At 48.4% G+C, this 27,281-nt stretch overlaps 1 protein-coding gene across 11 annotated transcripts in view; it reads left to right on the top strand.

Moving 5' to 3' along the window:
- The window catches only part of pak5 (p21 protein (Cdc42/Rac)-activated kinase 5), a 458,196-nt gene that overhangs the window by 126,550 nt on the left and 304,365 nt on the right, over nt 1-27,281 (top strand). For 2 of the 11 annotated variants that reach the window (XM_072506298.1, XM_072506276.1), the window contains exon 1: nt 26,639-26,912. The exons of 7 other annotated variants lie outside the window; for them this stretch is intronic. Coding sequence is in view for 2 of the 4 variants with exons in the window: in XM_072506258.1 (XP_072362359.1) it covers nt 26,897-26,912 (16 nt within the window). In the remaining 2 variants the exon portion in view is untranslated. Of the gene's footprint in view, nt 1-26,637; nt 26,913-27,281 lie in introns of those variants that run through there. 2 more of the 11 variants (XM_072506258.1, XM_072506249.1) reach the window with 2 other exon arrangements.

The raw sequence follows: 27,281 nt of genomic DNA, 5'->3' as shown, positions 1-27,281 counted from the left end.
TTCGCTGCCCAGTAATAGCTGCACAGGTTCGGCAGTGCTCCAAGAACAGCCTCTTAATCCTCGGGGTCTTATTTGCCCACACAAATCTCATAATGCTCCTGTCCACATTGAGGAGCGCAATTGGCCTATAAGAGCCACACTGCAGCGTGTCCTTATCCCGCTTGAGGATAAGCAAGATCAAAGCCTGTGACATCGTCGGGGGGGAAGATTCCCTTTTCCTTCGCCTCATGAAAGGTTCTCAGCAACAACGGGCCCAACAGCTCCGAGAACTTCCTGTAGAACTCAACCGGGAACCCATCCGGACCTGGGGCCTTGCCCGCTTGCATACTTCCCAACCCCTTAACTAGCTCCTCCATCTCGATCGGGTCCCCCAAACCCTCTACCCGCCCTTCCTCCACCCTCGGGAACCTCAGTTGGTCCAGGAACTGCCGCATCCCCCCCCCCCATCTCATAATGCTCCTGTTTACCCACTTAAAGAAGGCCTTGGGGATGAGAATGGGCAAGCACTGATAGACGAACAGGAACCTGGGGAGGACTGTCATCTTAACGGACTGCACCCTACCGCCAGGGAGAGTGGCAACATGTCCCACCTCCTGAAGTCTCCTCCATCTGGTCCACCAGCCGTGCCAGATTGAGCTTATGCAAGACCCCCCAACTCTTGGCCACCTGGATACCCAAATACCGAAAACTCCTCTCCACCACCTTGAGTGGTAGCTCCTCCAACCTCTTTTCCTGGCCCCTCGTATGCACCACAAACAGCTCGCTCTTCCCCACGTTGAGCTTATATCCCGAGAAGTCTCCAAACGCCCTAAGGTTCTGCATGACCTCCCCATCCCCTCCACCGGATCCGCAATGTACAGCAGCAGGTCATCCGCATATAGTGGGACACGGTGCCCCCCCCCGAACCAACCCCATCCAGTTTCTGGTCTCCCTCAACGCCATGGCCAGCGGCTCAATCACCAGGGCAAAGAGCAGGGGGGACAAAGGGCACTCCTGCCTCGTTCCACGGTACAACCTAAAATACCCTGACCGCAGTCGGTTCATCGATACACTCGCCATCGGGGCCTGGTACAGCAATTTAACCCACCCTATGAACTCCTCCCCGAACCCAAATCTGCCTAACACCTCCCACAGGTACTCCCACTCCACCCAGTCAAAGGCCTTCTCCGCGTCCATTGCCGCTACCACTTCTGCATCCCCCCCCTCCAAGGGCATCATAATCACATTCAGGAGCCTCCGCACATTCGTGTTCAGCTGCCTGCCCTTCACAAACCCCATCTGGTCCTCGTGTATCACTCCTGGGACACATTCCTCAATCCTGGCGGCCAAGATCTTTGCCAACAGCTTGGCATCCACATTGAGGAGCGGAATTGGCCTATAAGAGCCACACTGCAGCGGGTCCTTATCCCACTTGAGGATAAGCAAGATCAAAGCCTGTGACATCGTCGGGGGGGAGATTCCCTTTTCCTTCGCCTCATGAAAGGTTCTCAGCAACAATGGGCCCAACAGCTCCGAGAACTTCCTGTAGAACTCAACCGGGAACCCATCCGGCCCTGGGGCCTTGCCCGCTTGCATACTCCCCACCCCCTTAACTAGCTCCTCCATCTCGATCGGGTCCCCCAAACCCTCTATCCGCCCTTCCTCCACCCTCGGGAACCTCAGTTGGTCCAGGAACTGCCGTATCCCCCCCCCCCCCCCCCCCCCCCCCCCCGAGGGTTCTGACTTGTACAACTTACCATAAAAGTCCCTAAAGACCTTATTTATTTTGGCTGAACTCCGCACCGTGTTCCCTCCTCTATCTCTGACTCCTCCCCAATCTCCCTAGCCGCCTCCCTCCTCTGTAGCTGATGCGCCAACATCCAACTCGCCTTCTCCCCATACTCATACACTGATCCCTGTACCCTCCTCCACTGGGCCTCAGCCAACCCCGTGGTCAGCAAGTCAAACTCTGTTTGGAGGCTCCGGCGCTCCCTCAGCAGCCCCTCTTCGGGGATTCCACGTATCTCCTATCCACCCTCAGTATCTCCCCCACCAATCTCTCCCTCTCCATCCTCTCCCTCTTCTCCGTGTGAGCCCTGATTGAAATTAGCTCCCCCCTGACCACTGCCTTCAGCACCTCCCAGACCACGCTCACTGACACCTCCCCATTATCATTGGCCTCCACATATCTTTGGATGCACCCCCGAACCGGCCCACAAACCTCCTCGTCCGCCAGGAGTCCCACATCCATTCGTCACAACGGGCACTGGCCCCTCTCCTCCCCCAACTCCAGCTCCACCCAGTGCGGGTCGTGATCCGAAATCGCAATGGCCGAATACTCCGCCCCCTCCACTCTCGGGATCAGTGCCCTGCTTACCTCAAAAAAGTCTATTCGCGAGTAGGCCTTGTGCACATGGGAGAAGAAGGAGAACTGCCTTGCCCTTGGCCTGGCAAACCTCCACGGATCCACTCCCCCCATCTGGTCCATAAACCCCCTCAGGACCTTGGCCGCTGCCGGCCTCTTACCCGACCTCGACAGCCCAGAGAGAAAGACCTGCCCCACCCATCCCTTCCTCAGCCTGGTCTGATCTGTGATCTTCAGGTGTGTCTCCTGTAACATGGCTACGTCTGCCTTTAGCCCCTTTAAGTGCGCAAACACCCGGGTCCTCGACCGGCCCATTCAAGCCTCTCTCGTTCCACGTTCCATCAGCTGGATCGGGGGTCTACCCCCCCCCACTGACTAGCCATCTCCTTTTTTAGGCCAGCCACGTGCTCGCACCTCCCGCACTCTCCCCCCCAGGCGGAGGCTCCCCGCCCCGACCCTCCCTCTTACCTTCAACTCCCCCCCCAGTCAGCACAGCAGCAACCCAATTCCCCCCTCCCAACTCCCTGCCTCCCCCAGCCAAGCAACTGCTTAACCCCCCTGCTCCCCCCATTAAGCACTCCCGTATGTCAGCTGACTCCTGCTGACCCTGGCCGCTCCCGCCTCTGTCTCCGATCCCCCTAATGGATTCCCTCTCAAAGTTTCCAGCCCTCCCCCCCCCCCCCCCCCCCCCCCCCCACTAAAGTGGGGTGGCAAAGTCCCCCCCTCTACCCTCCCTCTAAACCAATGTGGACACCAAGCCAGTACCGCCCTTGCCTCGCCCCCCCCCCCCCCCCCTTTTAGCGGGAAAAAGCCCGTGCTACCTGCCTGGGCCGACCCGCCCCCTGTGGCGCAGCTCCTTCCACCTGCAGCCTCACCCCAATCCCCGAAAGCCCAGGGCCACAGGCCCACACAACCCCAAGAAAATGCGGGGAACAACCCCCCCAAACAAGCCCACATAAAGAAAAAACATCGCTCCCTCCCACTCCCCAGCATCCCCCATAACATGCTACAAACCATTAATTTGAGTCCAACTTCTCATTTTTGATCAAGGTCCACTCCTCATCCGGCGTAACAAAATAGTGGTGACGGTCCGGATACGTGACCCACAGCTGCGCCGGCTGTAACAGCCCGAACTTCACCCCCTTTCCGTGGAGAACTGCCTTGGCCCAGTTGAACCCTGCCCGCTTCTTGGCCAGCTCTACACTCCAGTCCTGATAGATGCGGATTTCGGCATTCTCCCACCTACTGCTCCGCTCCTTCGCCCATCGCAGGACACACTCCCTGTCGGTGAAGCAGTGGAACCTCACCAGCACGGCCTTGCGTGGTTCATTCGCCCTTGGCCTCCTCGCCAGGACCCTTAAAATCTCTACGTTGCAGAAGGAGACCATTCAGCCCATCGAGCCTGCACCAATCCTCTGAAAGAGCACCCTACTTAGGCCCAAACCTCCACCCCATCCCCGTAACCGCACCTGATCTGTACATCACTGGACTGTGGGAGGAAAACGGGGCACCCAGAGGAAACCTACGCAAATTCCACAGACAGTAGTCACCTAAGGCCGGAATTGAACCGGGATACCTGGTGCTTTAAGGCAGCAGTGCAACTACAACTGTGCCACCGTGCCGCTCCTCCCCTCTACAATGTTAGAAGTTACCTGTAACCATTCTGGGTATTTGCTGACCCAGGATCCTCTCATTTCTTTGTATTTTGCTGAATATGTGGTTTGATTAAGTTAAATAAACATCAATTGTGCCCATTGCCACTGCTTCTGCTGGCATATATCATGCGTGCAATGAAATTTGATTATTAAAATCTGAGTATGTTTATTGAAATGTGTTCAAAAGCAATTTCTAATATTGCAACTGTGCTCTGCAGAAAGTCTGATGCTTGCAAGACCTGGTGACTTTATGTAATTAACAGTAACTAGAGTTTTCAGATAAGGCTGTAACACGGTTGGAATTTGGATGGCCAACTGCTCCAGGGTTGGATCATTTCAGTTTAACACTTCCAATCTACTTTGGGATGTTAAAAATTGTCACCATGTGAAATATGCCACTGAGTTCTCAGCAGTTGTGAATTCATTAGCAGTTTTGAAAGATAACAGGATATGATAACACTAAGACCAGTGCAGATACTCGTTTTTTTCATACTGTTTTGGATATTACAATGCAGTATATCAAAATGGCAATAAGAATGGAAAATGTTAAGAATACACAACAGGCCATGAGATTTAAAAAGAAAAGACAGGTTAGCAGTCTGGAATTTTAACTATTTTGATCTGTTTATCAACCCTGATGGATCTGCTGATATTTTTAAAACTAGTGTCCTTGATTTTAAATTTGTTTTTATATTGGCTTTAGCGGAGTGCTGAGCTGTTGGCAACACCATATGAGAGGTTGACACAACCAGCAGCAACCACAAATTAAAATTGCTAGACTCACTAAGATTGCTGGCTGGAAAGATTCAGTAAAAGTGGGTCTTCTTGACTGCCAACCTTAGCAAATCCAACAGTTTTTTTTCTTTAGAGTTGCTGTTGGCAGTGTGAAACCCTCAGGAGCCAACTTTCCAGCATCTCATTAAACTGATATATAAGTAGCTTAATTGTGCCACTAGTACTGAAGTCTGTACTATAAATAAAGCTGTTGCTACTTAGTATGTTTTATTGTTACTGGGGTTAATGATTCCACGTTTGCTCTTTGCATATTCGGAATAGTGCTGAAGGCTTCCTTAACCTGCTTAGACTATCTCATTTGCCTATGCTATTGCCTCAGCCTGCCTGTTTGCTTTAGCCAAGTTTCTTCAATTCCTCCTGACCTTGTACCGTTTCTGCCAGATTTCTTTGTGCTGGGAGGTGGTGTCAATTGGAAATAACATAAAATTATGGACAGTCCCCACCACAAATAACAGGCGCTTTTGTGTGAGCACAGTTTTCCTCCTCTACACATTGACTGATATAACGTGGTCATGCAATTACAGCAATCAGCAAGAATAGTGTACTTTACCATTGAAGAAACTAACCAAGACTACAGGAAATTTAACTACCAGTTGTCGGTGCTTCGAGCAAATTGTAATCCCATACCACTTGGAAGTGGTAAAAAGGGCTTAAGTACACACAAGATAATTGAGCAAAAAGGAAGACTTGCATTTATGTAGCACCTTTCATGTCCTCAAGACATCCCAAAGCACTTTACAGCCAATGAAGTACCCATTGTTAGGTAGGAAATTTGTCAACCGATATGTGCACAGCAAGTTCCCACAAACATCAACGTTATAATGACCCAGATAATCTTTTAGTAATTTGAATAAGAGACAAATATTGTCTGGGACATTGTGGATATCTCTTCAAAATAGACCTTGTGATCTTTTACATCTATCCACCTGAAAGAGCAAGCAGGCAGAATCTCAGTATAACATCTCACCTGACAGTGCAGCACTCCCTCAGCATTGCACTAACATCAAATGCAAACAGGCAATGGATATCATTTATTGGCTGACATAAGTGAATGCTCATTTTAAACACGGATCTTTAAGTGTTGGGGACTGCAGTAGAATGTCATCTCCTTTCTCCCAATCAAACACATTTTAAAAGTCATTGAGAAACATTAGTCATTTGTCAATGATTGTAACATTTGAGAGACTTTACATTCTCCTCTTAACATTAAATTTTGTTTTTGCGTGCAGAGTGCATGGAAGATGGATGTTATTCCCAGTTTGATTTTGCTGCACAAAGTAAAAACAAACATTTAATAAAAAGTGAATTATTGAAAGGTGATTACAGGGTTCTGATATAATATGCAGCCTCTAATTTGTGTTTGCATTATTTCTTCACCCACAGCTTTTAAAATGTTTTTTTTAATTGTAACAACAGCTACAGGCTTTCACCAAGTGGAAGAATAAGGCTGCTGGATACAACTGTCACAGATGATGTTTTTCACACACAGTTGCGATTGCTGGCCTGAGACATCTGGGAGCCAGCCGTGCATTTGAAAAATTGTCCTCACTAGCAGATAATCAGAGAAACCTAAATTTGTGTTCAATAGTTAATAAACACTTTTCCAGAGTACATTCTTGTTATAAATGTTAGTTTCCTGTTCATTAAACTGAGATGTGCTTCTGCAATTGTTCATGGTCAATCGTAGGATTGGGCTCCTTGGGTAGAATTTTCCAGTATCTTGCAGTCAGAACCATTGTTAGAATCAATACTGACTGGAATGTAAACCTGCCACGAATAGCAATATAGCATTGTCACCAATCCTTCAGCCCTGATTTATTTTCAAGCATTGACTGCAAGGAACTGTTAGTAAGCTTGGGAAAGATGAGTTGAACTAGCAGACATATACTTACACATCATTTGGTTTTCATTTTGGTGCGGTACTGCTGTTAACAGAAGCAAGCTGTACCCTGTCCCAGCAGTTCATTTTTGTTCTTTGACGGTGTTTCATGTCATGAAATGCACATTTTACCAACATATAATTTTGGTTTCTTGAGCCATACACAGTTTAGAATGAGAGGTAAATCTTATTGAAACATATAAGATCCTGAGGGGACTTGATAGGGTAGGGGGTGACTAGAGCTAGGCAACACAGTTCAAATGCAAAAGGTCTCCCTTTTAAGACGGAGATGAAAATTTCTTTCCCTGATGATTGTTAAGTCTGTGGAATTCATTTCCCCAGAGAACAGTGGAGGCTGGGTGATCGACTTTATTCAAGGCAAGAGTTCGACAGATTTTTGATCAACGTGTGAATCGAGGATAATGGGGGGCAAACAGGAAAGAGTAGTTGAGACCATACGCAAATCAGCCACGATCTTATTGAATGTGGAGCAGACTCAAAGGGCCAAATAGCCTACTCCTGCTCTGAAATCCTATGTTTATAATATTACATAATACAATTAAAAGGTCCTTTGATACTGTTATAGAAGCAGATAATTGATAAATCGGATTGCTGAAGAACCCCCTTCTTGATTTAAGTATCACAAGGACAACTTCCTGGACAGAATTTTCCCCCTTCAGACTAGACAAGCAAAACTGAAGTCTCGAGTTTACAGTGAGCATCTGAACCATCAACAAAGAAAATGAAATGAAAATCGCTTATTGTCACAACTAGACTTCAGTGAAGTTACTGTGAAAAGCCCCTAGTCGCCACATTCCGGCGCCTGTTCGGGGAGGCTGGTACAGGAATTGAACTGTGCTGCTGGCCTGCCTTGGTCTGCTTTAAAAGCCAGCTATTTAGCCCAGTGTGCTAAACCAGCCCCTGATATTCAATTTCTGCATTTTGCTGAGCTATCTGATCTTAGAAAGGAGTTGGTAGAGTTACTAAATCAGCCTCAGCATCTGCAGATTAGGGAGAGAGAAATTGGCTAAGGGTTTTTAATTGTTGCTCAACGATCTGCGCAGGAAGCACACCTGTGTGAAAGCTAGATGAGTTCAAGATCTCCTTGGTTGGAAAAGACTCGTTGTCTGAGCTTCCACATGGAGATTGGTGAAGTATTTTGAGGCCACTGACATCTCTGGAACCACATCACAGTGAATCTGTTTGAAAGGGCAGAGGAAACAAAGGCAGAAAATATGAGAAAAGATCAGTCCCACATTTCTTCACATTATTTTTCAACTTGATGTGGAGATGTCGACGTTGGACTGGGGTGAGCACAGTAAGAAGTCTTACAACACCAGGTTAAAGTCCAACAGATTTGTTTCAAATCACTAGCTTTCGGAGCACTGCTCCTTCCTCAGGTGAATGAAGAGCTATGTTCCAGAAACATATATGTAGACAAAGTCAAAGATGTAAGATGATGCTTTGAATGCGAGCATTTGCAGGTAATTAAGTCTTTACAGATCCAGAGATAGGGGTAACCCCAGGTTAAAGAGGTGTGAATTGTCTCAAGCCAGGATAGTTGGTAGGATTTCGAAAGCCCAGGCCAGATGGGGGATGAATGTAATGCAACATGAATCCAAGGTCCTGGTTGAGGCCGTACTCGTGTGTGCGGTACCTGGCTATAAGTTTCTGCTCGGCGATTTTGCGTTGTCGTGCGTCCTGAAGGCCGCCTTGGAGAACGCTTACCCGCAGATCAGAGGCTGAATGCCCTTGACTGATGAAGTGTTCCCCAACTGGAAGGGAACATTCCTGCCTGCCGATTGTCGCATGCTATCCGTTCATCCATTGTCGCTGCGTCTGCATGGTCTCGCCAGTGTACAACGCTTCAGGACATCCTTTCCTGCAGCGTATGAGGTAGACAATGTTGGCCGAGTCACATGAGTATGTACCACGTACTTGGTGGGTGGTGTTCACATGTGTAATGGTGATACCCATGTCGATGATCTGGCACGTCTTGCAGAGATTGCCATGGCAGGGTTGTGTGGTGTCGTGGTTGCTGTTCTGAAGGCTGGGTAGTTTGCTGCAAGCAATGGTTTGTTTTAAGGTTGCACGGTTGTTTGAAGGTCGCAGCGTCTGCATGGTCTCGCCAATGTACCATGCTTCGGGCCATCCTTTCTTGTGATTTTCAACTTGTGATTGTACGAAAGAACTGATGTAATTCAGTCAAGCTACTCCAATGGAGATTTCAGCTGTAGTTTTGAAGAATATGGATTGTAATGTTGGCATACTTCCACAGTTTATAAATCTTACAAATTATCCATTGCCCTACGGTTTAGTTTTAACCACACATAGACAAATTGATTTGCCTCTGTATTAAATTACTGTTGATCTAATTGCTCTCAAGTGATATTAGCTACAGTTAAATTCAACATATACCTTTTGCACTTGGGGCTAGAATTAGTAATTGCTTTGAGTACTGGAATCAGTTGGTGTAGCTTATAACAGTAGCTAAAAGATAGTTCAGAAGAAAGGTCATATGACTCAAAACGTTAACTCTGGTCACAATCTAGCCAAATTGGAACAGAGTCCCATGACAAGCACTTTTAGCCGGGTGTTTCTCCGGCTCGCAGCACCACAGTAACTATCGGGACTCTGTCGCAATTTGGGGCCACAGCGGGCAACTTCTCGCCAAGATCGCACTTAGCCTTGTTTCCTGCACTGAGGAGTTTTTAAATGGCATCCCAATCTGTCAACCCCCGATGTGACCCACAAACCCCCCAACTCAACTATAAAGGAGTCCAGTGGGCACCTGTACCCCACCTCACAAGTGCAGGGCGTTCCCCGGCCAGATCCTCGGTGTGGGAAAAATGCTAGCCTGGCACTGTCAGTGCTGCCTGGGCACCTTGACAGTGCCACGCTGTCACCCAGGTGCCACGCTGTCACCCAGGTGCCAAGATGGCTGTGGTGATATGCCTATGAATCGTATTTTACATCGTTATCAATGCGATCACCAACCAGCTGGTGGCATCAGATGTAGGTCACGGGACATGGGACACTGGCAGTTGGCAGTAAGGCGTACAACAGCACAGTCGCACATTGGGTAGTTCCAGGAGAGTTCACAGAACTCGAGTAGTAACCTATATATAACCTATATAACTTTTATAGTATTCTGTACGTTATCCTTCCACATGTTGATCAAGGTCACAGAACATCTATCGGCCGCGCCGCCTTTCGGGCACAATGCAGCCGATAGATCGCGACCCTGTTTTTTCTCTCCGTAGATGCTGCCAGACCTGCTGAGTTTTCCAGTGCTTTCTGTTTATCTTAACTAAAAGATGGTTCGCAATGTTTAATTTTTGTTATGGTTTTTCTGACATTCCAGCATATTCCAATATTCTGTCAATCGCCTTTCTTCACTTTTTTGGGTAGGCAGGATGAGGAATTGGTTGAAAGAGAGAGAACTGTATTTTCAGTAGGAGAGCTTACTGAAAGTCACATGATACAAAGCACACTGCAGCAAAAATCCAACATGAGTCTGAATTTCACAGCCCAACCCCCAAACACCCACTGGTGGGGGAGAGTGAAATCATCCCCACACTGCCGGCTTCTCCTCCCCTCCCATGGCAACTGATTTTGCCGATGGTGGCCAATCTCCCTCAACCTGCACTCCACCCTGAGTTGTTTGATCTTTCCCATCCTTCTGCGTCCCTGGGAATGGTACCCATGGTTCCCCAGTTACGACCTATTTCTGCTGGTTTTCCCTGCCTTTCTCTAGTCTTTGTAATGAAGCATCAAGACTTGCAATGGAACTTCAGGAAGAAGCCTGATGAGTCTATGCACTGCAACCAGAAGACAATGTAAGTTTAAGTGGCCGAAGGGCGGGGAGGGTAGGGAAAGTCTGGTTGGCCAAAACGGGGTATTGGGGGGGAAAGGGTGGCGATGTTCAGCAGCCTCTGGACCATAAAGGGATCAGATGTGGGATTCTGATAGGGGCACCTCACCCCGCCCAAGATGGAAGCCTGTTCTTTTTCAGGCTACCCCCAAGCCCGGTGAATCTTGCCACCAATCTAAAAAGATTGAGGGGAATGGAATGGTGGAGTTAGCAGCTGACCTCACAGAGACATGTAAGTTGCACTTGCACTGGGAATCTGGCAGCTCCCATCCCCCTTTCATTGCCTGGTTCCTGGAGCTCTGAGAATGGCATGCAAGCGGTGAATGTTAAATTGGCTTTCCAATTGGACACTGGGAGCCCAAGTAAAATATATTGGGCCGTAACGTACAATACAGTGGCAATTCATAGAATCATAGAATTTGCAGTGCAGAAGGAGGTCTGCACTCACCCTTGGAAAGAGCACCCTACTTAAGCCCACGCCTCCACCCTATACCCATTAGCCAGGAACCCCATTGCCACACAGCTGAAAGTTATCTTAAAATGCAGGCGATCCTATCTCTCTTGACCTTCTGACTCAGGCCGGATGGGATTTGGAAGTGCAGTGTCTCCCTGGGGCCTAGTGTTGAAGGACTGCAGAATGTAAGGGAAGTAACCACCGCTGCTTTTTTTTTTTAACAGCATTAGCTGCTGTAAACCAGGTGAGTTTAAAGGTCCTACCATGTTTAAAGGTCTTTGACAAGGGCAACATTCTCCGTTTGGGAGACTAAGGACGGGTTTCTCCATTTCAGAAACTAAGTATTGTGTCATGCGAGAGTGCCTTTAAGAACTGGATGTTTAAGCAATGTACCTTTAAGAAAACAGTGATGTCATAGAGTGGGTGGAGCTCAGCTCAGGTCAGCCATTTTGCAGTTTTGTTTTGCAGTTTAGTTTTGCAGTTTGCAGGAAGAAAGCAAGGTGCTGGAGCTGAAGTCACCCAAGCTAATATATCTCTGCCATTCTACAGAAAATATATATATCCTTTAACCTGATGTGATACTGTTTAAAGGTGTTAAGAGTTATTTACTGTTGCAATATTTTCTGAGTTATCTTTGAAGTAAGGGGTGTCAAGCGATCCAATGTTTATTTAAGATGTTAAGTTGAGTTCATGGAATAAACAGTGTTATGTGTTTAAAAACCCACGTGTCCATAATTGTAATCCCACACCTAGGGGAAAAGCCACGTGCTCTGAGAAGCAACAAATACATTAAAGGGAGAGGTTGGTTGAACTCCATGATACATTTTGGGGTTCTGAAAACGTCTCGCCCATAACCAGTGACACAAGCAAATTACTGTGGATGCTGGAATCTAAAACAAAAACAAAATAGTGGACAATCTTAGCAGGTCTGACAGCATCTGTGGAAATAAAAGGGAGCTGATGTTTCGAGTCTGGATAACTCTTTGTCAAAGAATTGGAAATGGGGTCAGATTTATACTGTTGTGGGGGTTGGAGCAGTGGGGCTGAATAAATTGATAGGAAAAAAAATGGGGGAAATGTGGTGGAGAGGGTTCACAGTCTGAAGTTGATGTGACAATAATAAAGATTATTATCTGTGTTTCCCTCACCATTGTTTCCCTCCCCCCACCCACTCCACTTGGGCCAACTGTTCCCAGTTGCCCTTTGACACACTGCTCACCTTTGTTCTGCCATTCACACATTCTAATCTCTTTGTGCCACTATCAGCCACCCTTCATAGCCTTAATCGCCACCATTTACACTCCTTTTATCATCTGTACTCAACATCTTTGTCCATCTCCACCTATCACTGGCCCCCTATTCAGCCCCACGGCTCTACGATCCCCCTCCCACTACGCTATAAATCTGAGCCCATTTCCAGTTCTCTCTAGCTCTGACAACGCGTCATCCAGACTTGAAACGTTAGCTCCCTTTTCTCTCCACAGATGCTGTCAGACCTGCTGAGATTGTCCAGTATTTTCTAGTGTTGACACTGGGAATGAATCGGGGACTTCTACGACAACTAAATAGCTGCCGGTCTTGGAGCAATTCATAATCCGTTAATGGGCTAGCACCAGCGCTACATGGAACACGATCAATTCCAATGTAAAAATGTTATCTGATTCGACGGGGTCGGGATTGCCACTCGAGAGACTGACGAGCTGCAGCCGCATATTTTCACTCCAGTCCCCCCACGCACACACACAATCATCCCAGCCAACAAGATGGCAGCATGGAGGGCAGCATCCCAGATAGCGGATGCAGAGCTGGAAACCCTGCTGAATGCCGTAGAGGAGAGGTGGGTTACCCTGTTCCCCGGGGTGGAAAGAAGGCTGCCACCCTCCGCTGTACACCCGGCCTGGGCGCAGGTGGCAGTGGTCTTGAGCGCTATGGGCTACACAGCCAGGTCTGGCAAGCAGTGCCGAAAGAAGCTACACAACCTCATCGGGGCAGCCAGGGTGAGTAGGCAGCACTGTGCCCCTGGCACCAATACCTGTCCCAGACACCTGGAACCATCACCCACCCCCAAACCTATGGGTGACCGATCCTCACGGCCGGCAGTGTGCAGTCTCCCCACCCTGCACCACATGCCAGCACCCATACCGGCCAAGATGGCCGGGTGCACTGGGCACGAAAACCACCAGCTGCCCACCCGTGATGCCAGCATCCGATTGTCTAACCGAGAGAAGACGGGAATTGGACGGCTGGACCTGTGGCCCCTCAGCGGAGGGGTGTGCACTGGATCTGGTCGGTGGGCACAGAGAGAGCGCAGTCACCAAGGAGGAGGTCTGCATTGAGCAACCAAGTGAGACCCCGCTGCATGGCGGTTTCCCTTGGCATGCTTGGCACGACCCTCACAACACCCCCCTCACCACCCCTACATCAGCCTGCGCGATGTTGTGGAGAATGCGGCAGACCACCACAATGTGGGAGACTCTCCCAGCGCTAAACTAGAGGGCCTCTCCAGAGTGGTCCAGACAGCCAAACCATATCTTCAGGACGCCAAAACACTGCTCAATCATGCTCCTGGTGGCGGCATGGGCGTCACTGTAGCGGGTCCCTGCATGGTGTGTAGCCTCCAGAAAGGCGTCAACAGTGGCTGCCACTACCATGCCAGCGGTACGCTCTGTAGCCCCTGTCCAGCGTTCTCCTTTTGGGGTTACCGCGGGCATTGCTCTTGGTGGGCCGTGTGATACCCTGCTGGCAGGTGGCGTCCAATTATGGGAGGGGGGGTTGTTGGTGGGGTGGAGGGAGGGGTTAGGGGGGTGCACCCATACAGCCAATGTTACTCTGTGCAATCACAGCCCTTTGTGGGCAATCAGTGGGGAGCGCAGCAAGATGACTGCCCTGCAGGCTGCGGCAATAGTGGCCCGCACCTGGCCAACCTCTGCCCCGCCAGCAGCCCACGGTTGCGCTTCTGGGAATATTTCTTTCCCCCTCAGCAGCCACGGTGCCTGTTACCCAATTTTTAAAACCAAAAGTGAAAATTGCTGTTGGTAATCCCTCCAGGCAGTGGCGGAGCATCGCGGGAGCTCCGGAGTATACCAGGTCAGGCCCGTTAATGATATGCCCATGGCGTTTACTGTCCAAGCAGAGTAGAGCACATTGACGTCACTGTTGAGGTACCAGAAAATGGCATTCCTTCGGGTGCCCAGCACCGACCACATATTTCAGCTCACATTCGATTCTCCGCCCAATCGCGTTTTAGGATTCCAGCGTCTCTGGATGGAGAACCCCTCTGAGTTTTGACGCTGGGACTGAATTGTGTGCGGTTCACGTTCCAATTGGTGGCGCTATTTGTGAAGCAATTCAGGACACTCTGCCCGCATGAATCTACAGCAATTCTCATTCCCGCCGGTGTCGGAGTTGCTGGGGTCGGAATTGGTGCTGGAGAGCTTGACAAGCTGGAGCTGCTTATAAGCACTCCACTCCCCCCACACACATTCCAGCCAAGAAAATGGCACAGAGGAGAGCGGCGTCGAGATTCACAAAGTCAGAGTTTGGTCAAATGTTGGATGCAGTAGAGGAGAAGCGGGACACTCTCTTCCCCAGGGTGGGCAGGAGGCTACAGCCACGATCGTCAGCCGGGCCTGGGTGGAGATGGCAGAGGCGGCCAGTGCTGTCAGCCTCACCAGGCGGACTGGCATGGTGTTGAAAGAAGATGCATGAGCTCCTTGGGGCAGCTTGTGAGTCGCCACCTCTGTTTCTCTGGCATCACTCATGTCCCTCACTCCTCACATCACACCCGCACTCCCATAGAGGCCAATCATAGACCCATCTGACTGCATCTCCCTCATATTCCACCCTGCACCAAACCTCAACACTTGTATTCTCCTCTTTGGCCAGGTACCATGTACACACACATGCCACCAGCTACAGGTCCCCCTGTGTAACTCGCTTCTATGCGTCTCACCATATCCTTTTATGTGTCTCCTAGGAAAAGGCAGCCTATTCCTGCGGCATGGTAGCACAGTGGTTAGTACTGTTGCTTTCAGCTTCCGGCTTGGGTCACTGTCTGTATGGAGTTTGCACTTTCTCTCTCTGTGTGGGTTTCCCCCGGGTGCTCCGGTTTCCTTCCACAGTCCAATGATGTGCAGGTTAGGTGGATTGGACAAGCTAAATTGTTCTTAGTGTCCAAAAAAAGTTAGGTGGGATTACTGGGTTACGGGGTTAGTGTGGAGTTGGGTGCTCTTTCCAGGGGCCGGTGCAGACTCGATGGGCCGTATGGCCTCCTTCTACACTGTAAATTCTGTGAACAGAAGAGAGCGGAAGAAGACTGGAGGGGGCACCTTGGACTTCAGGGCTCTAACCGCCGTGGAGCTGAGGGCGATGGAGTTAGCCGAGGAAGTGCAGGAAAGGGCTAACTCCGAGACGGAGGTCGGCATGCGACAACCAAGTGAGCTTCCAATGTATACTGATGTCCCAATAGCAAGCGATTCACCCCTCTCACCCAGACCTCCCATCATTTCACCATATGTCTTGGCTTTTGACTTGCAGGATCACCATCAAATCAGGCCGTCTATCTGGGGACCTTGCTCCCAGCCACATCCCCAGCATACCCAGGAGTACTGGGAATACAGCAACTTCTCGTCATTTCTGTCACCTGCACCCTCCACCATTGCAGATGCTATCACCCCGGGGGGGGGGGGGGGGGGGGTATTTTAGTGATGAGGTTCCTGGATCACCTTCTGGTGCGCACGTCACCCATGCTGCGATACAGGTATGAACTCCCGAAGCAGTGGGCAGTTGGAAGAGTGCCCAATCCCAACAAGCAGCTGTGGTCCGGACAGGTATCACCCTCCTGGAAAGTACGGGGCGTGATTCTCTCATCCCGGGACTGGGCCGGAGAATTCCTGCGACCGGCGTGAATCGGCGCGGTGCCGGTCGGGGGCCGCCCTACGCGGCCAGCCAGCTGATTCTCGGCCCTGGGTGGGCCGAGCGGCCGTCGTAAAAAAGTCGAGGCCCACTGGCGCCATCCACACCTCAGCCGGCGGGAACTCGGCGTGGAAGGGTTGGGGGGCGGCCTGTTGGGGGGAAGGTGGGGTCCAATATGGCCTGGCCCGTGATCGGGGCCCACTGATCGGCGGGCCGGCCTCTCTGGCTGGGGCCTCCTTTCTTCCGCGCCAGCCCCTGTAACTCTGCGCCATGCTGCGCCGGGGCCGGCGTGTTGAAGGAAGCCACTGCGCGTGCGCACGTTGGCGCCGGTGCCACTGCACATGCGCGGATCCCGCGGCACCCAGTTCACACTAGGATCAGCAGCTGGAGCAGCGTGAACCACTCCACTGCCGTGCTGGCCCCCTGTAGGGGCCAGAATTGTTGATCCTGAGGCCGTGTTGACACCATCGAGAAACGCGACGGCGTCAACGCTTAGCCTCAGGATCACAGAATCCTGCCCATGATTCCTTCACTGGCGGAGATGCAGACATACAGCCAGGATTTACAAGATAATCTTTTAGTGTCACAAGTAGGCTTACATTACACTGCAATGAAGTGACTGAAAATCCGCTCGTCTCCACACTACGGCGCCTGTTTGGGTACACTGAGGGAGAATTCAGAATGTCCAATTCACCTAACAAGCACGTCTTTCGGGACTCGGGGTATCGGCAACTTTCCAGTGTCTGCAAGTGCATCTGGAGGAGTCGAACCACATTTGGGTGCAGGAGATGGTGTCGACAGTGCATGGTACCCAGGCCAACACTGAATGGGTGGCGTCCACGGTGGAAACCTTGGATCAAAAGTCGCAACCGTGAGTCAAGATCTCCAAGGCTTTGGGCAGTTGATGCTGAGACTCAGGACAGGGGAGACCAGTCTCAGGCAGCCATGTACGGTGCCCCCATGGACATTGCTGCGCCGCTCCAGAGCTTGACCCATTTACAGATGGTCATGGGTGAGGACATTGAGAGAGCATTGGCCGGGTGCTGACTGGCCTGGACCAGTCACAGGGGCATGTAGCACAATCCCAAAGGGACATGACCGAGGCAGTGAGGGACATGACTCACTCGCTGAGGGATGTGACGCAGTCTCGGTGCTCCATGGTTGAGGTCATTGAGACTCTGGTTCAGATGAGAGTGGGCCTCCAGGATTGGCGGCACCAGGTGACGGTGGAGCCCCCTGAGCTCACTCCGGTCTCACCTCAAGAGTATCTTGCCTTCTTCCTTGTCTTATGTTGAAACCATTTAAACCATATGACCCCCCCCTCCACGAATGATGCCCCAGAGCTCGGAAGGTATACCTCCATAATTCTCCCCATGCCTGAACACTCAACCACCTCAATGTCCACCGCAATAAAAGCACTGGGCACATGCGCAGCCTCTGAGGGATAGTCTCCCCATATTAAAGCATTTAACTGCATTCTCTGATTCATCATGTGGTCATTAATATCGAGACCAAAATCTCTAATCTTTCAAGAAACTGTTGAATCAAATGTACTATATGGACTTCCCCATCAATAATGATCTTGGTAATCAGAGGATTAATGTGAAATTGTATGTTTGTACTCCAGTAGGCTATGCCAAATCATCACCACAATACACATTTTTAGACAAGGCCTTAGAAAATCTCAATCAGCAGTTAAAACCTCTACAATTTTGTATTCATTACTGTCTCATCATGTCGTCTTCCTTGTCTTTGTTGAAACCATTTAATTAGGTGGATTGGCCATGATAAATTGCCCTTAGTGTCCAAAATTGCCCTTAGTGTTGGGTGGAGTTACTGGGTTATGGGGATAAGGTGTGGAGGTGTTGACCTTGGGTAGGGTGCTCTTTCCAAGAGCCGGTGCAGACTCGATGGGCCGAATGGCCTCCTTCTGCACTGTAAATTCTATGATAAATTCTATGAAATTGATGCTCGATCAATAACTCCAGAAGCGAGATTGGAAGACAACTGAAGGCTTTATTGGACTAGATGTTTCCCCCAGCAGCGCAGGTACAGAATGCAGCTGCTAGGGAGACACAGGCTCTTATACTCCTCCTTACTGGGTGGAACCAGCAGGCCGACTTCACCAATGATATTGCTGTCTCAGGTACCTTCCACACAAATGGTCTTACAGCGTCAACCTGGGTACCGTAATACCCCTAAAATTGACTACCACATTCACCCAGTTTTTAAAAAAAGAGTCCGGCGGAGGTGGTCTCGCGTTATACAGTGGTAGAGGTTGAGGTTATAATGGTACCTGGTATACATTAGTACAGTGTTTTGCCTCGTTACATGTCGCAACTATTTACAGTATTTATTTACGTTCAAAATGAAGCAATTAGTCGGTCGGGGGCCCTGGTCATCCTCTGCGATCGTCGCAGTTTCGGCGGTGATGCAGGCGCCGGCTCGGGCATCCGTGGCTCTGGGAGTGTGGCTTCGGCTTCTTCGGCAGCTTCATCACCCCCAGATGGGACCAGTGAGAGAACCGATCCACCTGGGAAGGAGGCGGCTGTGGGGTGCGCCAGTGGGAGGGAGGGTGGGGTCGGTGGTGGCGGTGTGGGTGGGGACCCAGCGGGCGCCAGGTCCCATAGGGAGACCGTATCCAGTCGGCCGTCGGGGTACGCCACGTAGGCGTATTGAGGGTTAGCGTGAAGGAGGTGGACCCTCTCGACCAATGGGTCCGACTTATGCGCTTGCACGTGTTTGCGGAGCAGGATGGGTCAAGGAGCTGCCAGCCAAGTTGGGAGCGAGGTCCCGGAGGAGGTCTTCCTAGGGAAGACAAGGAGACGTTCGTGAGGTTCCTGGTTGGTCGTGGTACATAGCAGTGATCAGATGGAGTGGAGAGCATCCGGGAGGACATCCTGCCAGCGGGAGACTGGGAGATTGTTGGACCGTAGGGCCAGTAGGACGGTCTTCCAGACCGTTCCGTTCTCCCTCTCTACCTGTCCGTTTCCCCGGGGGTTGGAACAGGTCGTTCTGCTCGAGACCATGCCCTTGCTGAGCAGGAATTGACGCAGTTCGTCGCTCATAAAGGAGGACCCCCTATCGCTGTATGTGTAAGCGGGGAAACCGAACAGTGTAAAGATACTGTGGAGGGCTTTTATGACGGTGGCTGCGGTCATGTCGGGGCAGGGGATGGCGAATGGGAACCGGGAGTACTCGTCAATCACATTCAGGAAGTACGTAAGATTATCATAGAATTTACAGTGCAGAAGGAGACCATTCGGCCCATCAAGTCTGCACCGGCTCTTGGAAAGAGCACCCTACCCAAGGTCAACACCTCCACCCTATCCCTGTAACCCCACACAACACTAAGGGCAATTTTGGACACTTAAGGGCAATTTAGCGTGGCCAATCCACCTAACCTGCACATCTTTGGACTGTGTTGCGGTCGGTGGAGTGGAGGGGCCCTTTTAAGTCCATACTGAGGCGTTCAAAGGGACAGGAATCCTTTATCGGGTGCACTTTCTCTGGCCTGTAGAAGTGCAGCTTGCACTCCGCGCAGATTTGGCAGTTCCTGGTGGTGGTCCTGACCTCCTCGATGGAGTAGGGCAGGTTGCGGGTCTTAATGAAATGGAAGAAGCAAGTGACCCCCGGGTGGCAGAGTTCCTCGTGGAGGGCCCGGAGTCGGTCCACTTGTGCGTTGGCACATGTGCCGCGGGATAGGGCATCAGGAGGCTCGTTTAGCTTCCTGGGACGATACAAGATTTCATAGTTGTAGGTGGAGGACTCGATCCTCCACCGTAAGATCTTATCATTCTTTATCTTGCCCCGCTGTGCATTATCGAACATAAAAGCAACCGACCGTTGGTCAGTGAGGAGAGTGAATCTCCTGCCGGCCAGGTAATGCCTCCAGTGCCGCACAGCTTCTACTATGGCCTGGGTCTCCTTTTCAACTGAGGAATGGCGGATTTCTGAAGCATGGCGGGTACGTGAGAAGAAGGCCACAGGTCTGCCCGCTTGGTTGAGGGTGGCCGCCAGAACTACGTCGGACGCTTCGCTCTCGACTTGGAAGGAACGGGATTAATTGATTGCGTGCATCGTGGCCTTTGCAATGTCCACTTTGATGCGGCTGAAGGCCTGGCGGGCCTCTGCCGACGGGAAAAACCATGGATTGAATTAGTGGGCGGGCATTGTCCACATAGTTGGGGACCCACTGGGCATAATATGAAAAAAATCCCAGGCAGCGTTTCAGTCCTTAGAGCAGTGGGGGAGGGGAAACTCCATGAGGGGGCGCATGCATTCGAGATCTGGGCCTATAACTCCATCATGCACTACGTAGCCGAGGATGGCTAGACGGTCGGTGCTGAACACTCATTTGTCCTTGAAGGTTAGATTAAGGATTTTTGCGGTATGGAGGAATTTTCGGAGGTTGGTGCCATGGTCCTGCTGGTCGTGGCCACAGATGGTGACGTTATCGAGGTACGGAAACGTGGCCTGCAAACCGTACCGGTCAACCATCTGGCCCATCTCACGTTGGAAGACCGAGACTCCATTTATGACACCGAAGGGAAGCCTTAGGAAGTGGTAGAGCCGCCCATCTGCTTTGAATGCAGTGTATTTGCGGTCGCTCGGGTGGATGGGGAGCTGGTGGTAGGCAGATTTTAGATCCACCGTGGAAAGGACCTTGTATTGTGAAATCTGATTGACCAGATCAGATATGCGGGGGAGAGGGTACGCGTCAAGCTGCGTTTACCTGTTGATGGTCTGACTATAATTGATGACCATTCTATGCTTCTCCCCGGTCTTTAATAATACCTTCCTTCAGTAACAGCTGGACTTCCGACCTAATGAAGGTCCGGTCCTGGGCACTGTACCGTCTGCTCCTGGTGGCGACGGGTTTGCAATCCGGGGTGAGGTTCGCAAAAGGGGAAGGCAGATCGACCTTGAGGGTCGCAAGGCTGCAGACAGTGAGGGGGGGTATAGGTCCGCTGAATTTAAAAGTTAAACTCTGGAGGTTACATTGTAAATCTAACCCTAGGAGCGTGGCAGCGCAGAGGTGAGGAAGGACGTAGAGTCGGAATTTTTTTAATTCCCTTCCCTGGACCGTGAGGTTCGCTATGCAGAACTCTTCGATCTCTACAGAGTGAGACCCGGAAGCCAGAGAGATTTTTTGAATAACTGGGTGGATGGGAAGAGAACAGCGCCTTACCGTGTTGGGGTGTATGAAGCTCTCTGTGCTCCCGGAGTCGATCAGGCAGGATGTTTCGTGCCCATTGATGAGCACGGTCGTCATCGAGGTCGAGAGCGTTCGGGGCCGAGACTGGTCTAGGGTCACCAAGGCACCCTCGATGAGGGTGTAGATCTCTGGGCTCACCCTTGAGTGGAGAACTTGCAGTTTCTAGTCCTCCGTAGGTTCAGTCGTGGCCGTCCTGAGGTACACTTTGAAGCACGCCAGCCAGTGTTTGAAGGTTGCCGCTGAGTTTGCCACTTGGGGTCTGAGTTGCAGATACTCTGGCTTGATTCGGAGCTCCATTCTTTAAAATCTGGTCCAATAAATTGATGCTCGATCAATAACTCCAGAAGCGAGATTGGAAGACAATTGAAGGCTTTATTGGACTAGATGTTACCCCCAGCAGCGCAGGTACAGAATGCAGCTGCTAGGGAGACACAGGCTCTTATACTCCGCCTTACTGGGCGGAACCAGCAGGCAGGCTTCACGAATGATATTGCTGTCTCCGGTACCACCCACATCAATGATCTTACAGCATCAACCTGGGTACCGTAAAACCCCTAATACCGACTACCACAATAATTAAACCAGGAATTAATGATTTTCACAGAGTGAAGTTAGTTTGAGCTATGGGCAGTTTCCGGGACTCTCATGATATCCTGGTGGGGAGAAAAGTGCTCAATTGCTTTGGCTGCATTGATGGAGAAATCTGTTATGTCTCTCATTCCTCTCAAGACTGAATGTCCCGAATATTTGAAGTCTTTGCATTTAATTAGCTCCAGTGTGAATTTAAATACATATTCATAATGATCCAAAGATAGCGAGGTATTGAAATTTCTGTCATCCCTTAGTATCCTGGTAACAAATTGAAATTCATATTGACATACGGTTGGAGGTACAAAACCCTGATGTTAATTTGTAGCTCTTTTATTGAGTCCTGAAATTGATTACAGATACAGGCCTTTTGTATGTAATTAAGGTTTTGTCAAAATATTCATGACTGTATGCAAGTAAAAACTTGAATTTTAGAATTGTTTGCCTCTAGTAAAATAATGTTATTCCTTTCTGGCTTCATGATCACAACCACAAGCAAAGTCAAAGGAAATGTCTATACGGTTTTGTTTAATTCCAAATAAAGTAATACAGTTTGATGATGGAATACAGTATTTATATGCAAAGGAGTGTTTTTCATTGTAGGTAACAAGTTAAATGGCTACCCCTTTGAGAAACTGATAGAACTGTAGAATCTTATGCTTTCATTTATTTCTCATAGACTTTACAAATAGGTTATCATTTTGTCATACGTGTCTGTGATGTCATGAATTACTGTTGAGTGCAACTTTGAACGTTATGCAGTTGTTTTTGTATTCCATCTTGTTGCTTAGCAGGGTCTTTGTCCTAGTGATTGACAAAGACGTTCCTGGACGGTAGTGGCTGCTCTGTTTTTCTGAGTTAACAGCTCTGTGAGATATCAAAGTTGGAATCTTGATCGTCAGGCTAGACCTCAACTCATACTAAACTTTACTGGTGATAAGGTCATTATGAACCCAGGGAGGTAGTCACCGGTCTTGTGTATGGCATTTGAAGCGCAGGCTTTTGTGTCTTGGATGTCTTCTGACCACATTGCTTCTATTTTGAGATATGCAACATTTCTTTATTCAAGATTCTAATTAGACACGATGAGAAACTATCCGTTATGTTAGCTCAGAGAAGTCTAAAGCGGAAAGGGAATATAATTATTGCTGCCGATCATCCAGCTGGTTCTTTTCCATATATATGTTACTGTTACCTTTGCTGCATTCCATTTCATTTGCCTTCTTAGTGAATTAACAAATACTTTGGTGACCCAGGAGTCAGCAGGCTGAGGGAATTGCTTTGAACTCAATTCAGAGGTACTGACTTAATGAACCAAACAGCAGTGTTGTAAAATGACGATTTGTCCACTACACTGTTACCCCTCTCACACAGCATCGGAGAATCCTCTCAATTGGAATTAAACACATTTCCATCTTGTCAGAATTGATTTTGCTAAATTTGGAGATTTATCCGTGTGATTTGTTGAACCACAGGTTCCACATCTATCTGCGTACTCTGTCATGCGTACGTTGTCAGCTGACATCAGTCCTCGAAAACGAGATCTGTTTGTTGACCTGTAGCTGTTGGATTCCATTTTAAGGATGTCAGTGAGCCAGTAACTGATTAAGGTGCAAGCCTGCTATTTGAGACAAATCTTAAGAACTGATCAGTGACTGACTTATTGCACTTCTCTGGCATAACGAGGTATTAGACAAACCTCAGGAAGTGTGTGAAAGCTTTCTGTGATATGAGCACATTCACTGTTGCTGTGCATGAAGAGGAAAATCCAGTACTGATAGTTAAAATGCTGTGTGTGGAGTAGTGACTTGTATGGATCTGCATTTATCAAGATAACAAAGTACAGTACTTGGAATTTGAAATCCAGTGAATTAAAGTGTCTGGTGCAATGAGCAAATGCATTTTGGCAGTCTGAAAAGTGCTTTGCTATTTATAATTTGTAGTCCACTTTTGTAAGTTGAGTTATGCATGTCTAAGGCTGGGTAAGCTGTTCAATGAGTCTCCATTTGAAATGAATAAGTGATGGATTGGAAGGTTTTCACCTTTTTACAACCACTACAGTTCACATTTCTACACTGGGGGTTGGATTCTCCAGTCTCCCAGCAACATGTTCCTCGGTGATGGGAGATGGTGTGCCATTCGTAGAAGTGGGAGTTTCTCTTCTGCCTCTGTCAATAGGACTTCCCATTGAAGCTGCCCTATGCCACTGTAGGCTGCCAACAGGACCAGAGAATCCCGCCACCAGCGAATGGCCATTCCAACCTGAGCTCCCACAGTCCTCTAGGGTAGAGAATTCTAAAGATTCATCACCCTCCCAACTGAAGAAATTCCTCTGCATCATAGTCCTACTTGAACTATCCCCTTAATCTGAGACTGTGTCCCCTGGCTCTAGGTCACCCAGCTAGGGCAAACATCCTTCCTGTATCTTCCCTGTCGAGCCCTGAGACAATTTTGTATGTTTCAATGAGATCACCTCTCATTCTTCGAATACAGGCCCGGTCTCCTCAATCTGTCCTCATAAAATAATCCCACCAACCTTCCAAGTATATCCTTCCTTGGGTAAGGAGACAAAAACTATACACAACTGTGGTTTCACCAAGACTCTATATTATATTATTGTAGCAAGATACCTTTAAATCATCTTGCAATAAAGGCCAACATATCATTTGCCTTCCTAATTGCTTACTGCACATTGACTCATGAACAAGGACATCCAGGTCCCTTTGGACATCAATACTTCTCAATCTCTAACCATTTAAGAAATATAAGGAAAAAATGTCTCCAGGTGCTCATAGTGGGCCAAGGATGCTGAGCTAAACAAGGAGAAATTACGAGCGAGTGACCAGAGGTGGGTTTTAAGGAAGCTCTTAAAGCTGACGGGTAAAATTATATGGGAAGGGAATTACAGAGTGTGAGTCCCTTGTGACTGATGAGCTGGTAGCCAATGGTGAGACAAATGGAGGAGGGAATGCACAGGAGCTTGGAGTAGCGATGGAGAGTCTGGTAGCGCGACCCCTGTAAGGGGCGTGCTCTCGTGGTCCATGTGATTGGCTCGGGTCCTATTGTGCTGGAGCACGCAAACCCCGGTCCATGAGGGAAAAGGAGTCATAGGAAAAGCATGGGGAGTGGGGTTCTGGTCAGAGTGAACCCGGGAGCCTGAGTGTTAATACCTGTACAGACACTCTGTGCATGTATATGAGTTACCCTTGTTAGTTGCCAATAAACACTTTGTCTTTCGTTACTACCGTCTACCTGGTATTGTCTCAAAGCACCACAGAGAGCTTCAGGGATTGGTGCAGGGCTGAAGGAGGTTTGAGAGATCAGGAGATTTGGGTCATGAGGAACTTAACCACTAAAATGAAGATTATAAATTTGAGGTGCTGGGGGACTGAAGGTCATTGTAGGCAGGATAGCGTGGGGACTTGATGCTGCTGGATAGTATATGGGCATCAGAAGTTTGGATATGTTGGAGTTTATTGAAGTTGGAGAAATGTATTCTGGTTTAGAGAATACTGAAATACTTCGGTGAGGAGATGGAAAAAATATGAATGCCAGACAAACTGAGGTAGTGCATTGTATGGATCTGCATTTATCAAGAGAGCAAGGCCTTGCCACTGACACATCCCATGAAAAAATAGTAAAAAAACACTTGAAAAATACTTCATTTACTGTAAAATACTGTGGGATGCCTTGAATTTGTGAAAAGTGCTGAGAAATGCAAATCTCTTTTTATTGTAAGTAAATTTTGACTTTTAAAGAATATTGAGGCAGAGTTAACTGTCTATGGAGTGTCACACTATCATTCGGCCTTTGTGTAGCTTTTAGAGCTTGAAATTCAATACGACGTAATCATCAATGTTGAAAAATGAAAATGAAATGAAAATCGCTTATTGTCACAAGTAGGCTTCAGATGAAGTTACTGTGAAAAGTCACCACATTCCGGCGCCTGTTCAGGGAGGCTGGTATGAGAATTGAGCCGTGCTGCTGGCCTGCCTTGGTCTGCTTTAAAAGCCAGCTCTTTAGCCCTGTGCTAAACCAGCCCACTGACAAGTCAGCACAGCAAAGATCGAAGGCAAGACTTTGTGTTGCAATTTAAATTTTGACTAAATCGTGGTTTTCTGCACTAGTGCTGAAAGGGTTAATTTCCCCATAACTGTTAAATTAAGGTGATGAAGAAATACACTATACTTCCTATCTTGAGAAGCTTGGATAAGTGCTTGTTGAAGTGGTTATCTGAAGAATTCCTGAGTTAAGTACTGCAGGCTTCTAACATGCACATACCATTTTGATCCATTTGTAGTTGTAAACAGCTGGTGGTTACATTTTTTTGGGTCCAGTGCTCATATACTATATTCATTCATCGATAACGTAAGGCATTTAGATAGACTGGCAGACCTAACAAAAGAGCTCATTGTGCAAAATAATCCCAAAGACTTTAATAAATAACATTACATCAGCACTAATCGTGGCACAGTGAAATCTGAGCACAATATAGCTAGTGCTCAGTTACTAACCGTAGCAGGTGCAATGCCAAGCATCTAGAATTAGTGATAAAACGATATTGTGTCTCAAGGGGAAACCAAACTGTTGTTCTGTCAGTCACAGTGCTTTCGTTCTGTATGCTAAGAGGCCTTAGACCACTTGAATCCAGAATGTACTATCTTCCATTCCGTTACCTTAAAGACTTTGACAGTTGATAATGATTTATTATCTTCTTTATTGGCTTGGAAATGTTTACTGCTGTTTAATTCTATGATATTTGCATTTATGCATAAGTAACTCTTGGAAACAGCTGTAAAGACCAAATGCTGACAGAAATACTCTGACCAAAATGCCTGGCTGATTGGAATCTGTATCCTGTTGTCTATCCTGAGTGATCTGCAGTCAGATGGAAACGCAGGAGAATGTAGTTTGTTTTGTCAGTCAGTTGCTAACGTCTGCAGTTTTGGACGCATGTCAATTTTGAAGTTATCAGATTGTGTAAAACATGCATGCTGTGCCTAAATGAAGACATTTTTATAGTTCAGCAGTTATGTAAATTCTCTTAAGTCCTGCACTGTCCTATGTTGCAGAACAACTACAATGATGTAAAACTGGCTTTTCAGGATAAGCGTTATTCAATCAGAACTTTTACACAGTCCAAACAGTGTATGGCTTTTACTGTAAGGGAAGAGCATGCATCATTTCCCAGGTGAGTAATGAGTATTGGAGAGTTAATAATGTATTTTGTTGGACAGTCGCATTCTATAAAAAGACTGACCAAAATAGTTCAATCAATTTTTAAACAGGTAGTGCTTGTAGGTCCTATTAAGATTAGTGTTTCAAAGGCAATCTTTAAATAGTAGCGCTCTAATCCTGCCATAAGAATCCCATTAGGATTTGTTAACATTGTGTTTTTGATACTTGCACTAGCCGACAGTGAGTGGTAGTAAAGTTTACTGCAAACGTGCCTCATAATACTGCATTATTCCTAAATGTATGTAAAGGTCCAACATTTGAGGATGATGAATATTTGAGAAGAAATGGTAAACAATCAGTAGCCTCAGTACTATTTTTTAAA

This window comes from Scyliorhinus torazame, chromosome 1 (assembly GCF_047496885.1).
Source record: "Scyliorhinus torazame isolate Kashiwa2021f chromosome 1, sScyTor2.1, whole genome shotgun sequence".
Classification (NCBI taxonomy): Eukaryota; Metazoa; Chordata; class Chondrichthyes; order Carcharhiniformes; family Scyliorhinidae; genus Scyliorhinus; species Scyliorhinus torazame.
The sequence above is the reverse complement of the archived record's forward strand: the minus strand, read 5'-3'. Positions and strand labels throughout refer to the sequence as shown.